General features: G+C 35.7%; 1 protein-coding gene across 3 annotated transcripts in view; it reads left to right on the top strand.

Moving 5' to 3' along the window:
• The window catches only part of PSME4 (proteasome activator subunit 4), a 90706-nt gene that overhangs the window by 24332 nt on the left and 49457 nt on the right, over positions 1-16917 (top strand). For all 3 annotated transcript variants that reach the window (XM_087960871.1, XM_026676701.2, XM_026676700.2), the window contains 9 exons: positions 2710-2773; positions 4830-4904; positions 6074-6196; positions 8434-8526; positions 10368-10633; positions 11669-11855; positions 14391-14480; positions 14846-14910; positions 15648-15798. In XM_087960871.1, coding sequence (XP_087816997.1) covers positions 2710-2773; positions 4830-4904; positions 6074-6196; positions 8434-8526; positions 10368-10633; positions 11669-11855; positions 14391-14480; positions 14846-14910; positions 15648-15798 — 1114 coding nt within the window. The remainder of the gene's footprint in view (positions 1-2709; positions 2774-4829; positions 4905-6073; positions 6197-8433; positions 8527-10367; positions 10634-11668; positions 11856-14390; positions 14481-14845; positions 14911-15647; positions 15799-16917) is intronic.

Below are 16917 nucleotides of genomic sequence, written 5' to 3'. Positions count from 1 at the left end.
GATAGGATGAAACTTTGAAGGTTGGATACCAAAGGAATCTAGAAAGAACAAAGATTACAATTAAAGGAAAAGAACACTTAAATTTGCCTTATTAATATAGAATGGGGCAAAATATTTAACATTGTACACACTGAAGGATATTTTTGATCAATGGACTCAGAAGTTAATTTTAAAAATGCCTGCCTCTATAGAATGAGGGTGTTAAAAAGTTGCTGTGAGTTTTACAAGTTTTATGAGGCAAGAATGAAATTGATCTGAAAGTGATTTAAAAATTATGAGTACAAGAATTATATGGAAAAAGATGCTGCACTGAACATGCAAATGAAAGTAGCTGATGTCTTAACAATTAAAAGAGATTTACAAATAACAAATCAAGAGTGGTCTAATGATTAAGGCACTAGGATAGAAAGCAAGGGATCATGAGTTCAAATCCACCTTAACTATGAAAGCCAGTTGGGTGACCTTGGGCCAATTCTCTCTCAGCCCAGTGCACCTCACAAAGTTGTTGTTGTGGGGAAAACAGGAAGAGAAGGTCTATTGGATATGTTTGCTGCTTTGAGTTGCTTATGTAAATAAATAAAACTTCTCTATAGTGGATTTACAAAAGAGACTTGTTAAAGGATGGAAGGCTGAGTCGAGCTTGAGCTGGTCACATTTGAGCTCCTGGCTAGGGGTAGAGTCAGCCTGCAATACTGCATTCTATGGCTGTGCCATCAAGGCTCCTGAAAAAATCATGAAAAAAATCAAATTCTTAGGACATTATTTGAAAGAATTAAGATTATTAGAAGTCAAAGGAGGAAATATAAAGTTGATTAAGATTAAAATAGATATATTATTACATCTTATAACCCTTAATGGGCACTTGCTGATCGGGATTGAATAATGAGGTTTTAAGGATTTGTTTATAAATAAGAGATGGGATAAAGGAAGAAGAGTTCTATTTTAAGATAAGGTGATATGTTACTAAATTTGTTTATGCTTGTGATGAAGGGTGAAGTCATTTCTTTACAAATTTCATTTTCTTTACTATTTTTCTTTTCTGTTTTTCTTTTCTATACCTTTTATTTTCTATTTTAGTTAGTTCACTTTATTGTCATTGCACCAACGAAATTAAATGCCATCTTCAGTATGCATTATAACTATAAAAATAAAACTCAAACACACATCCTTCTCATTCTATATAATTGAACTGAAAACCCGATATTGCATTAATATTGCACTATACAGTAGAATTCAATTTAGTTACTGCTCTAGTTCAGCCTATTATCCTGTACCGTCTGCCAGATGGTAATAGTTCAAAAAAGGGGTTCCCAGGATGAGATGGATCTTTAAGAATGTTTTGAACTTTCTTAAGGCAGAGGGAGCTATAAAGCTCTTTCAAAGAGGGAAGTGGGCAACCAATGATCCTCTGGGCCAGTGGTCACCAACCAGCGGGCCAGGAACCACTGGTGGTCCATGAGAACATTTTGGTGGTCCGCAGAGAAATGTCACCCCCAAAGCAATTAATCCAGGCTGCTCAGAAACACAAGGCTGTGCCGCCCACATGGCTCACGGGAACACAAGGCTCGCGTCGCTTGCATTGTGCACAACACGAAGTAGTGAGGGGAGGGGGGAAAGGGCGGAGGTGGGGGGACTTGCCCCACACGCCTCACCTGGCCACCGGGCTGCTTCTTTCCACTTCTTTCTTCTACTTTTGGCTGCACGCAAGGAAAGCAGCAAAAGTCTTCCTTTCTCTCCCCCAAACTCCGCCAGAAATGAGTCTTTGGGAACCTGCAAGGCATCCTGCTCCAAGAGGCTGAGCCAGTGCGACAAGTCTCACAAAGACTCATTTCTGGTGGAGTTTGGGGGAGAGAAAGAAAGACTTCTGCTGCTTTCCTTGCATGAAGCCAAAAGTCAGTCTCTCTCTCTCCCCCTCCCTCCCTCCCCCTGAGAACAGAGCTGGAGATGGTATCCTGCAATCCCAGGTAAAGAATGATAGATCGGAGGAAAATGGGATGGGGAATTTTCCTGCAGACTTTTGGGGGGATTTTCCCAGGGTCTCTGGTCCATGGGATTTAAAATTATGAGTTTAGTGTCCCTGAGGTCCAAAAGGTTGGCGACCCCTGCTCTGGGCAATGATGTTAACCCTCTGGAGTGCTGTCCTATTTGCCACTGTGCAGTTGGCAAACCATACATAGGTGCAGTAAGTTAAAATACTCTCTATGGTGCAGTGGTAGAAGGTCACCAGCAGTTTTTCATTCAGGTGTTGTTTTCTGAGAAGTCTCAGGTAGTATAATCTCTGCTGGGTCCTTTTGAGCAGTCCTGCAATGTGAGTGCCCCAGGTCAAGTCCTCTTTTATGATAATACCGAGAAACTTAAAACTGGCCACTTTTCTTTTTTTTTAGTTTGTATTTTTATTTTTAATTATACTTTTTAATAATATTACTATTAAAAGTTTGTACTATAATTATTTCCTTTCTCAAATTCTACAATCAACAGTACGGCTGGAGATTTGTTAGATGTAGGTAATCTGTGTGGCCTTAAGTGGGTTAATTTTGAACATCGTTTTTCTTCACTAGGCATTATAAAATCACTTTCATAAAATATAGGACTATACCCACACACATTGTTTTTGAAATCTATAATATACTAAGTAGGTATTATTAGATATTGGGAACAAATTGTTTTCACATATTAAAATTCTGTTGGTGGGATTTCATTGTCTTTCAGGCTCTGGTTTGATGAATTTCTAGGCCTTTGGGTTTCAGTTCAAAATCTTCCACAATGGGAAGGGGTAAGTAAGGTGCCCAACCTATTTTCCCCACTTCTTTTTACTACAAAGATATGTAGATAATTGGACTAGAAATAATGGTGCCTTGAAAGATTGACATAATTTTAAAATTTTAATCTTCTATTAGTTGTACAATTATAGGTTTTGGCTATTAATTGTCATGCTGTGCAGGAGTTCTTTTTTGAATGCTAGAGTTCCTTTAGACTGAAAATCCAAACCCTACCCTAATTATTATAACTTATAAATCTCTCAAATCACACCAATATATATTATATCTGCATGGATATTGTGCAGGTACAATATTATTTATCATTATCTTTATAATGACAACAATGATTTATATCCATAATATGGTCATAATGGCCATCTTGGACGGTTTTGCCTTTATAATGTCATAATCTTATAATTTACATTTTTTAAATCTTAAATTAATTTCAATATTTTAATGTTAGTTTTATACATGGTTTTATATGTTGATTATATTGAAAACTTCCCAGAGCCTGTCTTCGAGGGAGATGGATAGATTAGAAACATGTAATATAAATAAACAAATAAATCTGTAATAATAAATAATAAACATTTACTTCTTGATTTATGACTGTAATTTTGCTCAGAATTACATTCATAAGTCATTGCAGTCAATAAGCAGGTCATCACATGACCAGATCTAATTTTATTACAATTTTGTGGCAGTCATTAAGCAAGCATGAAGATCCTTAAGCGAATTCATTTTTACTCAGTGAGTGATTTTTGCTGGAAACCAGAAGCAAATGTTTTTACAAAAATCAGGAAAAAAAAACACTGGAACTTCTCGAGCTGCAGTGCAATCATCTTCTCAAACACCTTCTCCAGAAAGGGAAGATTAGAGATAGTAAGAAAATTATCTAATAGGATGGCCTTTTAGGAAGAGGATGAACCACAGCCTCCTTGAAAAGTTAGGTCACTACCTCTTATTGCAGAAAAACATTAATCACTGCCAGAATCCACCTATATGTCACCTCCTGGGTGACAGGAGGAAGAGAAATTCCTCTTTCTCATAATCTTTCTCTATTTGTAATCGTTAATGAGGTTAGGTCTTTGTAAACCTTGGCCTTGGTGAATCTGGGTTTTCGTCTGACATAATGGGACAGCTAGTCGGTATTTAGCAGTGCAGTATAGAATCCTAAACAAGGCCTAATTGAAATTTGTCTATTACAAATTTGTTTGGGAGAAATCTGTTAAGAGAATTCAGTGTTATTACTTTCTGGTTCTATATTTTCTAGTTTTTGTGAACAATCTGTGGCTTTCTTGATTTTGCAGAATGGTAGCTCCCCACAGCTTCAAGTCAGGATTCAGCAAGCAGTTGAAAGCCACATGTTCATCATCTTAAGTATATTATCTCTGTCCCAGTTTTACTATTTTAATTTCCAATAAACCAAAAGCTCTTCTCCAGAATAGTTTAGACAGGATCCATGTGTGGGGATGCATTCAGCTCTGTTTGGCTGTTTATCATCTTAAATATATTATCTCTGTCCCAGTTTTACTATTTTAATTTCCAATAAACCAAAAGGTCTTCTCAGTCCTGTTTATGCATCTCAATATTATAGTTATTCCTTTTTTCTTTTTATTAACTCACGTCTTACCTGCTATCCTTTTCAATATCTGAGTGATAATCTGGGGACACTGTTGTTCTTTTTGGCTCCATTTCTTCTCTGAAGGAAACCAGTTTGCCAATTTTACGGGAATGTCTTTGGTTCAGACACTCACCTTTTTTATAAGTCTGTATAAAAACATGAAAAATACTTATTTGATTTACTATACTGTTTACTTGTAAAATGTTCGTGTTATTTCTGTCCATCTGTTCATTGTTCAAATTCTCCTTGCAACTTTTGTAGCTATTAATTTTCTTATGGTCACTGCTTTGCAGCTTCTCAGCTGCTTTATGATCCCATGGTGCATGATAAATAATCTGATCTACGTCTTGAAGAAAACTACAGAAAAAAGCAGGAATAAACCTTAATACTACACTGAGTGTTGATGTTGTATCCTGAAAATGTGGTCTGTGCTTTTTTCTCTCTAGCATCTGGTCAACCTTTTTGCACGTTTGGCCACTGATAACATAGGATACATCAACTGGGATCCCTATATTCCAAAGGTAATATTTAATATGAAAATACTACAAATATTAATGTGGCAAGTGCTTTCCTTGTCAATAAAACATGCAGTTTTAATTCATTCTATATGTGTCTCTATCTGTCTCTTTCTCTCATTATTTTATTTCTGAATATAAAAATTGTGTACCCTAACTTTACATTTAAAATCATTTATCTTTGTCAACATAGTTGGAAAGCTGTAATATATAAATTTTTGAGATTAATGTTAAACTTTTTTATTACAAAGGCTGAATTTTTTATTCTATGTCTTGCTCTATTAAATTTCTCTTAACTATGTTTTAGTCTTTACTATATTTTAAGGATTTTTGTTTATATATAAAAATATAAGCAAGAGTGTTATTTCTACTAATCTATTCCTTTTAAAGTATGGTAAACAAAATTATCACACTGGGGCCTTGGATTTTAATCTACCATCATGATATTTGCTGGGATTCCTGTTTCTTGCTATAAAGAATAAAATTTTGAAAGAATTAATTCCCAGCTGCAGGAATGTGATTGTAATGGGGAAAACAGTGATGTGTTATTTTTATAATTTTTTTAGCAGCTATGGCATCTGTCATGTTTTATAATTTAATTTCTGTAAACTGAAGCTAATTTATCCCTTAATTACAGCATTTTGTTGCAGTTTTAAAACTCATTGGGACTATGATTAGCTTCTCTTCTCTCTCTGAACAATAATATTGAGAGCTGGGTCATCAGATTTAGTGTCCAGAGAAGAAACTGATTTTGCAACGAATACTTGATTCACCTAGAAGAAAATATGTAGTCGGCTAATTGAATTTCTTTAGCAAGTTATGTAGATGCTTTCCAGATGTTTTTGGCATGCATTCATGCCTGTCAACAATTTGTCAAGATGTGAAAGTGGCTGCCTTGCAATAGCAATTGTGCATGAACAAAGAGACATCTCAATATAGATTGCTAAAGCCGAAATTTCAGTTTTCCATCATATGAATTTAATGTGGAGAGTTTCCCGTTAGTTCTGTGCCAGCAGCAATGCCTTTCTTTTAATCAAGAAAGGTTTATAAATTGAGTATTTTGGAGATTGGATTTTGAATGTGGAGGGTTTCAGTAGTGTGATTAATTTTATGACAAAATTGAAATAGACACAATATAGTTTTGTTGTTTAATTTTCCAATGTCCTTTTCTGCAGATATTTACTAGAATACTGCGTAGCTTGAATCTTCCAGTAGGAAGTAATCAGATGATGGTTCCACGATTCCTAACAAATGCTTATGACATAGGGCATGCAGTTATGTGGATCACAGCTATGATGGTAATATCTTTTTCTTTTTCTTAAGAACATTGAGGAAGCTGTATAGTTATGTAGAGATGTAAATAAGTCAATTTATTTGATTTTTAAATTAATTACTACTTTAATGAACATCATATTCATGAAAATAAGCCAGTGTTCAGATGGATAATTTATTTTTAAAAAGTCTGAATTACAATATTTGGAACTATCTCTCTACTGTACACAAAATAGCAATAACTGCTTTACAGGAAGCATATGTCCTCAGGATAGTTCATAAAGACCTCAAGGAGAAATGATGGAATATCTCTGTCCCTTCAGTTTTCAATGTTGAATGTCCCTTCAGTATCCAAAAGAGAGCTTTAGAAGAAATGATCAGCAAACCTTAATCACATTTTGACTATAATTTGGTAGTATGTGGAAGGCAGATAAATTATTCTGTATTAGTATGGGGAGGGCAGATAAATTACTCTGACAACTTGTTAGTTAAATATTATTGGATAATTGAATTTCAGCTGCTTAGCTATGTGGCTGTTGTTTTCTGTTGTAGATAAATAATTGTGAGACCATGGCCTTTATCCCCTTATCTGCATATGCATATTATTTAAAAATACAGATTTGTCTTCACTTATTTGTTCAGTAACTGTTCAAAAGTATGATAATGCTGAAAAAATAACTTTACAGCCTATTTATGATTTTCACAGCATCCCTTGGTCACATGATCACCATTGTTATCTTTTGCCTAACCTGTGTTTTTTTCTCCCTCACCACCTTTGCAGAACAGAGAGATTGGAGAAAAAGGGATTGTAGGACAGTAAGCAGTTTGTTCTTCTACACATAGAAAGGAATACGATCATACCTATAGCGGGAAGGGATCAGGCAAAGGAAAAATTGCCTACAGAAGTTGTTTGTTTTTTCTCTCCCCCCTCCCCCGAGGAGAGATCAGAGACATAGGACTTTCCTAACCCTTTCATATAGTGTGCCCATGTCTCCCAGCCTGTTGCCATGCATGATTGTATTGCTTTTGATATGTACAAGACAATAATTAGGCACTTGATAATTAGGCACAGAAGTGGTTAGGAGGGCAATCAAGAGGTAAGATGGCTGGCCTATAAATTTTACAAATAAATTTTACAAATAAACAAAGGTAAAAGGTGTAAAACTGAGTAGTTTTGTCTCTTTCCAGCCAGAAAGCACAGTTGCAGACATGTAATTTCCCACTTAGAAAGCTTTGCTTAAGGCAGAATTGCTGGTTCCAATTAAGTGAGGGCTGCCTCTACTGGCAATCATGTGACTGAGGGAAACTGCCAAAGTTGTAAATTCTGACATTGGTTTTAAAGTTACTTTTTCAGATCCATTTTAAATTTAAACAGTCACTGAATGAGACAGTCAGTAAGAAAAGTGTATCTGTACATTTCATTTAGTGTAAAGATATTTTTTCTACAATGAGAATAGACTACCAGCCTACCCAAGCAATAAAAAAGAAAAGGAGAGATACTTATCAGAGAAGATGTCATTATTCAACCCTTTTCTTATATTTATATCTCTTTAAATTTTGTTTCTCTGAACTTTCCACTGGCTTGACTTTCAAAAACTACAAAAGAAAGATTTCCCTGGAAATGATATCAGAAGACTTTCTAGAATGCTTCTGGAATGTGTAGGAGAGAGATACACACACAGAATGTCTGTCTCAATTGTAGAGAAATATTTTCACAGTAAATCTAATATACACATTTAGAGAAATTGTGTATTATCACAGATCCTAAAGTAGTATATTTTAAATATTGTCAATGAAAAAGAATAATTCTTGATTTCTAGGAACTGATTAACAAGAAAAATTGCATGCATTATATTAGATTTTAATATCTATTTTACAATTAACTTACATTATAACTTTGGCTTTCTGGAGTAGAATATCATCCTTCACATATTGCTACATGTTAGAATATGGAAGCCATTACTTTGATGTCTAAAAAAGATGGGCACATTAAACTGAATTTAAAATGGCACTATAGCAATAGCACTTAGACCTATATACTGCTTCACAGTGCTTTACAGCCCTCTCTAAGTGGTTTACAGAGTCAGCACATTTTCCCCGACAATCTGGGCTGAGTCAAGCTTGAGCCAGTGAGACCCGAATTGCCAAACTGCTGGCAGCCGGTAATCAGCAGAAGTAGCCTGCAGTACTGCATTCTAACCAGTGAGCCATTGCTCAGAATTGTATTTTATTAAATAGCTGTGTTCTCTCTGTTTTTGGATAGGGTGGACCAAGCAAGCTTGTACAAAAGCATTTGGCTGGATTATTCCAAAGTATTGCATCTTTCTATCATCCCTCAAATAATGGTCGCTGGTTGGTAAGTATATGTCTATCTTCTCTTTAAATCTTGACATCAAGACCTTAAATATTGTGTTGGTATAGAATTTTGTCAAACCCATTTTTGACAAAGGCACTAGTTTCAATTAAATGTCCATGCTAAATATGATTTTAAAACATTCTAAAACATCACCAACTCTTCCACCTCCATAATACTAACAGTATACATAAAGCTTATAGGAAACAGAGTTAACTCATTTGCTTTTCTGAAGAAATTATGATCTACAAATGGATACAGAAGTATAAAAAAGATGAGGAGTAGAAGCTGGTGCAGTTATGACAAGAATATGCACCTGTTTTTTATAAAATAACACAGAGAAAATGTGACTATTGAAGAGGTTCTTGAAGGGAGAAAGATATGAGCAATATCAAAGATGAAAAGATCAGAAAAGCCAGAAATGTAATTTATAAAAAACGTTATAGTTATCAAAATCAGTGTTCAATTCTTCTACTATCATTTGTGTAATGGGCAATAATAGCTAGATGAGACTATAAAGAATATTAACCATGTGAAAGGTTGAGGAAGATATAATACAGTTGTTTACTGAGCCTGAAGAATAATTATTAGCAATATTGAACAGTACTAATCAGGCTTTCCTTTCACTATAGCTAAAAATTATGTATGAACCAAGCATAGTAGATCTATATAGCCAACAGCAAATTGAAGGAAATTTATGGCTTCTTTCTGGTGCTGTGAACTATATTAAAAGCTGAATAGCGTTATGCCTGATCCAAAGGTTTTTTTTAAAATTTCAAAACCTGTACAGTGTCCAGTTAAGTGAATTTTACAGTTGACGATAAGCTAATCAATAAAATTGTTAAATAAATAAAAAATTAAATGAGTTAAATGTATTTTATTTCTTCAGAAATTGCTTTGGAATATACATACACCCATATACATATCAGGGAAAAAAATACTAAGGCTAGTCTTTTCATGTGATGCATCATTCACGAAAGTTCAAGATACAAGAGTAGTTCTTCCACTCAAAGCTGTCGTACTATTTCAGCTGCTGATGCCATGTAGGTTCAGAGATATCATCTGTGGACCAAGTACATGGGTTGTTATTGCTTTTAGTTAGAGATTAGAACTGCCTTGATGCTTGATATCAGTCTGCTTGTCATAATGTTAAGATACAGGCATTGAAGTTGGAAGTATGTAAAACAAAAGCTATTTTAAAATCCAATGAAGCATCAGCTCTGCCTTTGCTCCCATTTAAAAGCCCCACTGCCTGCCTGCTAGTTTGCCCATCTGTTGTTTATGCTAATGAGCTCTCCCACTAAATTCCATTGTTTTTCGGTGGAAAAAGGTACAAAACTATGCAACACCCTCTATTACCTCAGATTGGATTAGACTTCTCTATGAGAATGCTGGAATATTGGCAGAGTTGGCAGAGCTGAATGCCTGCTTACCTTCCATTCAGACTTGCTGCTGCTGTCAATAGAGGAATTTTATCTAGTGAATGAGTTTTGGGTGGTGGGTGTCACACGATTGAGGAAGTATGGGAAAGTCATCTGTTTCTCCCAGTAGATAACTATCTATTATAATAGCACCAAGAAAAGAATGGAATAATATTATTGTTCTGCAGTGTTATAAGACGGATACTGCTGTGCCACAACCTCCCTGACATCAAATCCCAACTCTTTACTAAAGGTTCTGGTCCATCTCTCATTATGCACAATACATAAAATACCTTCAAAACAGACAGACTTAACTGAATAATGGGTTTACTTTGTTTAATGCACAGAATGTAGAAATCAAAACAGTTTGGGTTCTTTTTCTTCTAATTAACTGGAATGAATTTTGTTGCCTTTCTTTGGTAGAATAAGCTAATGAAGCTACTTCAGCGTCTACCCAGTAGTATAGTCAGAAGATTGCATCGTGAGCGCTATAAGAAGACGAGCTGGCTGACTCCTGTGCCTGATAGCCATAAGCTTTCTGATCAGGACATAACAGAATTTGTAGAATGCATTATACAACCTGTCCTGCTGGCAATGTTTAGCAAAACTGGAAGTTTAGAGGCAGCCCAAGCTCTACAGAATCTTGCACTAATGCGTCCTGAGTTGGTAATCCCACCAGTACTTGAAAAGTGAGTACTATCTAAAAGCCAGAGAAAGTTTATCTAGTTTTTAGATGACTAGGAAATGTTATTCTAAGTCAGTATTTTTCCAAACCTAAACCAGTATTTTCCAGGTGTATGGATTTCAGCTTCCAAAATTCTTAGTCACAGCCGTATTGGCTCTGGAATTCTGGGAGTTGAAGTCCACATACCTCAGAATTATCTGTTTTAAATCATTGTCTTTTTGCTGCAATTTTTAACACTCAGGATGACAAGAGAATCTAGATTTACTGTTTGTTTCTCTTTGTATTTACTTTTTGAAATGTCTGTTTTAGTTTATACTCTAATCTTTTATTACTTATTTTATGAGTTTACTTTTAAAAATATTCATGCTATCAAAACACAGAACTTTTGACAAGATCAAAGTTTAGGTATACATTTCCTCACTTTGAAACTATTACTCTTCCATTTTTATTGGCTTAAACAAGAGCAAATACCATTTAAGAGGTAGAAAAAAGTGGCCTTGACAGCATATCTTCTCTGCTCCCTAGAGTTCCTCAAACATACATATGGTCAAACATTTTGGGTTCTTTTTGAAATTGACATTTTAACGAAAAAATGGGTTTATTTTGCAAATCCTTAAAACACCCTTTTATATTTTAAAACTCCTGAAATTTCTTCTCTGACTGTTCCTTTTTTTAGAATGGAGTCTTCCACATATCCCACAAAGCTTGTTATATGGCCCTTCAGTCAGCAGACGTTAAGAGACCTACAATCTAGTTTCATTTTTGTTGTTTCTTAATGTTACATTGTATATTTAGTAGAAAATGTATTTGAAATCCAATCTTATTCTGGTTTTTTATATTTCCTAAAGTTGAGTCATTGAAACATAGTACTAGTTAGAATTTCTGCAAGAAGAGTAATGTAATATCAAAACTGGAAAAGCTAGAAAAATTGTTTGGAGTGGCCTGAACATAGCCCATGTCTGGCTGTGAACTTATAAGCACTTGTAAGTAAAATATTCGAACTGATAAAATATTTTGCTTGGGTTTTTTTTGTCCACAGAACATATCCCGCACTAGAGACATTAACAGAACCTCATCAGCTGACAGCTACATTAAGTTGTGTAATTGGTGTAGCTCGTAGCCTGGTATCTGGGGGCAAGTCATTTCCTGAAGGTCCAACACATATGTTGCCTCTGTTGATGAGAGCATTGCCTGGTGTGGATCCAAACGATTTTAGCAAATGCATGGTGAGTGTAATAATTTCACATTGTTACATTGTGTTATGTTGCAGTTAGATCTCTTATGTCACCTAAGAGATGACTACAGTTTTCCATGGATTTCTTTCTTTCGTATTTTACCCTTTTCCTTACTGCTTTTTTTTGAGCATCTATTTGGCTGCCTTTATTTCTTCCTCTTTTCATTTGCAGGGGTAGAGCATACAACAGGAGGAGCAAATAAGGCATAAGCTAATTGCAGTCTTTTCCAGTTTATGTGCTTTCTGCTAAATCACAGTTGATTCCTCAGCATAATTTACATCTCCCTTAGCACCATCAGGATTCTCTGCTATCCCTGATCTTAAAAATCATTTTTAAATCATTTTTAAACTATGACCTGCTGCAAAGTAAAGTATAATTTTTATTTTACAGTAAACCCCCCATTTCAATATAATTAAACATGTTGCATGGCTAAAAATTCAGCATTTTTATGTACACCCAGCTGCCAGAATAAAAGAAAATACCGTATTTGCCGGGCGTATAAGACGACTGGGCGTATAAGACGACCCCCAACATTTCCACTCAAAATATAGAGTTTGTTATATACTCGCCGTATAAGACTACCCCTCTTCCACACACCTTCCACTTTTGCACTTTTTTTTTTTTTTTTTGACGCACTTTTCTGCTTTGGACAATTTTGAAATGAGCTAATCCAATTTTGAACCAAGAATATGCCAATAGCTATGGAGTTTAGAAATGAGTTTTAAAAATATTTTTCATTGCTTACCATTAAGCGTAAAATATGTTGTAAATAAAATGAGAACACAGGAAACGTTCTCTTCTCAATACAGCTGATCTCTCTCTCTCTCTCTCTCTCTCTCTCTCTCCACACACACACACCAAAAACCCGGACACTGAAAAGGCTGCCAAGGAACAGTATATTCAATGCCTTCTCTTTAATCAAGAAACAAGGAATTCCTTAGAATCTTTTTTTTCCCCCAAGTGGCCCTCTTTAAAAAATATATGGAGGTAACACTTTCATTCAAAAAGTCTTCCAGTATCTGGAGTCGCTCAGACATATTGAAGTGAGGCAGGAGAGTAAGTGAAATTTGAAATGATCCAGCTACCGTTTTCTTCCCTCCCGCCGAAGGCCATTATCTCCACGTCAAAACGAACAAGGGGAGGCAAAGAAGCCAAACACGCTAAAAGGATCTCTTTATTTTCCTACACAAGGTCACACCTACTTTTCCGCATTCAAAGGACAACCTCTCCTCACCACCACCACACACACACACACACACCCCAATACCCGCAAACAATGTTCTGGGCATTAATCACCATTGCTACATTAACCTGGTAAATTTATACCCTGCCTCCCCCAGTGTTGCTTTGACGGCAGGATTTCACAGCGGGCGCTCGCTCGCTCTCTTCTCCGCTCTCCCACCGTTCGCACATGTTGGAAGCACCGTAAAACCTGATAACCCACCCGGGGCTCCCCATCCTTAACCTACAGCCGCCCGCATGCAAAACCTGCGTGCAAAAAGAAAAAAAAAAAGAAAAGTACGCCGCACGTGAGGATCTTGAATCCTCTCCTCCCCACACCGCTAAGGAAGGAAGAGGGGAAAGGTTGCAGCGCGTGGCGAGTGACACCCGCCACACACACACACACACACACACACACCGCCCCAGCCTCCCTCCCGGCTGCAACTCAAGCTCGAAGTGGGAGTCGGGTCCTCCCGGCGTATAAGACGACCCCCCACTTGGAGGCATGTTTTTCAGGGCAAAAAAGTCGTCTTATACGCCGGCAAATACGGTAGTTAGGTGACAAGAATACGGAATTTACTGGGAATTTAGGGCAGATGATGGCAAACATTTGTGTGAGACTCTAGTGACTTGTAGGGATTGTAGGGAAGCCCCCCACAGCCCTCCCCATGCTGTGAATGTGTTTTGCTTTTCAGTGTTAGCATGTTTAGCTATGAAGTCTTTTGCCTGGTGAGCCATTCATTGGATGTAAGCTTTGTTAAGATGGATTCATGGTTAGTAGTTAAGAATACAAATCCTCTCTTGTTTTGCATTCAGTTCCCAGGTCAGTTTGCCTATAGATAGGAATAAACAACGGAACATAAAACCATAGGTTCAGAATTGTTTAGACATCACCTTTGCCCTACATTTGTGGTTGTTAGGTCTTAAAAAAACATTGCCAATTTGCCTTCTGGAAAATGTATATTTATAACAAGCTATGCCTGTCATGACAACTGTTTTATGAATGGGAATCTCTTTTTCCAACAGCTGTCAAGTAGTGAACGCATTGATTTTTTTCAAAATTCTGTTCACCGAAAAAGGCTGGCAACCTCTGCTTTAGTGTATATGGAAATATGAATAGAAGAACCTAAACACAGTTTAATTTTTCACTAGGTGTAATCTGGGTACCTGAGATGTGGGAATATCAGTTTTCCTTCTCCATAGAGTTTTGTCATACAATGTTTCAGATATTTGAAGTGATTTACGTTCCTTTTTATATTAAAGTGTATACTTACTACACTGAAACTTGTTTGCATACTTTATTAGATCACATTCCAGTTCATTGCAACATTTTCTACTCTCGTGCCTTTAGTGGATTGTTCATCAGTACTACAAGAGAGAAATGATCTCACAGAGGTATCAGTTTTAAAAGTTATTTCCTAAATTAAACTGCTTGTGAAAATGTTCAAGTACAGATAAGAGTATATAGAATGTAAAATAATATCAAAACATATTTTTTGCTGCTTGTACTTTGTAACTATAAAATTAAGGTTTTCAGTTTAAAAATAAACAAACTATTGGTCTAAATTTACTAACAAAATTTGTTTTGTTTTTATTTATGTTCCCTTGATTTTGACATTGGTATTTTGAATATTTACAGAAACTGAGATTTTATGTTTTGAATAATGCAAGAATTGTGTAAAGAACTAAATAAAATTTGGAAATTACATCATGATTTACATGCAGTAGAAAAAAACTTTTCTTGTATTTTGAAACTGTAGGTGGAGAGAGAACTGTGCTCTGCTACTGCTGAATTTGAAGATTTTGTACTGCAGTTTATGGACAGGCAAGTAGTAATGGGAAGCAGAGCATGCTGGTTATGTGACAGCCCTTTGTAATGGTTTACACACTGCAGTTTTGTGGTTCATACTAATCTACATTTCTAGTTTGAAAGCTATTCTGAGGGGGGAAATTTAAGAGTCAAAAATTGACAAAGCTGGTTAAGTAGTTTAACTGATACTTTTTCAACAAAGTTTATAGGCAACAGAATTTTTGAATAGGGCATCTCGATATAGTCATGTGTCTGCTTTTTTTTTGTAATGGCCAAATACAATTAATTTTCCTCTCTCTCACCTTTATGATATAAAAAGCCACTTAAGATACTTAAACGTCTAAAGAGTGCAGTAATTTATCTCCTCTCATTTTACAGTTTTATAGTTTGACTAATTTGTTTTGCTTTCTTGAATTCTTTTGGGGGTGGGTGGGTTGAAAATCACTTGAAACACTAATTGTCAATCTATGAAATTAAAAAAAGATAATAAAGATAATAAATATTAAATAAATAGCTCACAAACTTTTTTTATTAGACTGCAAGTCCCTATGCTTATGAGTTGGTAAAGAAAAAAAAAGAATTTATTTCTGGTCTTCTGGAGTTTGTTGCCAGAAATGATTGAGGGAACATGCAGATTTTATAGCATACTATTAAAAATAATATTCTACTTCAGCCCATACAAACAACAACAAAAATAGTAGTGGTTTCTTGTTTTATTAATTATGTTACTTGACCGTTGTTTTTCTGTATAGATGTTTTGGACTCATAGAAAGCAGCACATTGGAGCAAACAAGAGAGGAGACTGAAACTGAAAAGATGACTCATTTAGAGAGCTTAGTGGAACTAGGACTATCTTCTACATACAACACAATCCTCACACAGTGCTCAAAAGACATATTTAAGGTATTTTTCATCAAAGGGAGCGCTTTCTATCTTAATTTTCATAAACCCAAAGCTTCTGAAACTCTTTAAATTTTAATCATGTTTGTTTGGAGTTTGACCAAAGAAATATAATTTAAGCTACATTCATGGTGTAAAAAAACATTGCACAGTGAAAATAAATATATTGATCTGGGATTCAAAGAAGTTGTTACACCCAAAGACTTGGTAATGCCTAAAAGACTTCTTTATTTTATTTTGTTTTAAAATGTCGCTAAGCCAACATTGAACTTGAAAAGTTTAGTAAGATTAATATTTGGATGGGAGAGTGCCAGGAGATCTGTAGGCTAAGACTGGGAAGGAAAAAAAATCCTGGAAGAAGGCAGTTGCAAACAATTTACTTTTTTTTTTTGCCAAGAAGATATATGACTGTATCTGAATAGTTACCAAAGTCAGAACAAAGGACTTTTTGCCTTTAGTTTTGTTTAAAATGACATGCCACATCAGAGTCTGTGAAGGTTGTCCCAGATTTAGAACTGAGTTGGAAAATAACATAGCTGACTTGATACTAAGGCTAAAATCTCCTGCAGAAGCTATAGACATAGATTTTTAGGTCTAAGCAGTTGTTTTTTGCAATCAGTACTAGACCATTGACTTTTGTAATAGAAACTCTATATCTGGACAATGGTAGAACTTTTCTTCTGCTATGCTTTCATTGTATATGCAGGGTTTTACTTTTTTGGGAGGCGGGGGAGAACATTCAACCAGTTAAATCATCACTAGTGTTTTGACATTGCAGCCCAGTTATAAATAGGATAAGAAAATGTCATTGATCATGTGTGTATGTGTGTGTGTGTAATCAATTGTGTCTTCCTGCTGGCTTCCTCAATTCTATGCTTGTTGGAGGCCGGCAGTGGTAGATAGATAGATAGATAGATAGATGGATGATAGATAGATAGATAGATAGATATGGATAGATAGATAGATAGATAGATAGATAGACAGACAGACAGACAGACAGACAGACAGACAGACAGACAGACAGACTGACTGACTGACTGACTGACTGACTGATGACAGACTGACTGGCTACACACACACATACTTTGCAGAATTCACTTAATGATGGCTTCTGGAACTGCT

The sequence above is a fragment of the Notechis scutatus genome, chromosome 1 (assembly GCF_049901735.1).
Source record: "Notechis scutatus isolate UNSWTSFEM ecotype Mainland chromosome 1, rNotScu1.2, whole genome shotgun sequence".
Lineage (NCBI taxonomy): Eukaryota > Metazoa > Chordata > Lepidosauria > Squamata > Elapidae > Notechis > Notechis scutatus.
The sequence above is the reverse complement of the archived record's forward strand: the minus strand, read 5'-3'. Positions and strand labels throughout refer to the sequence as shown.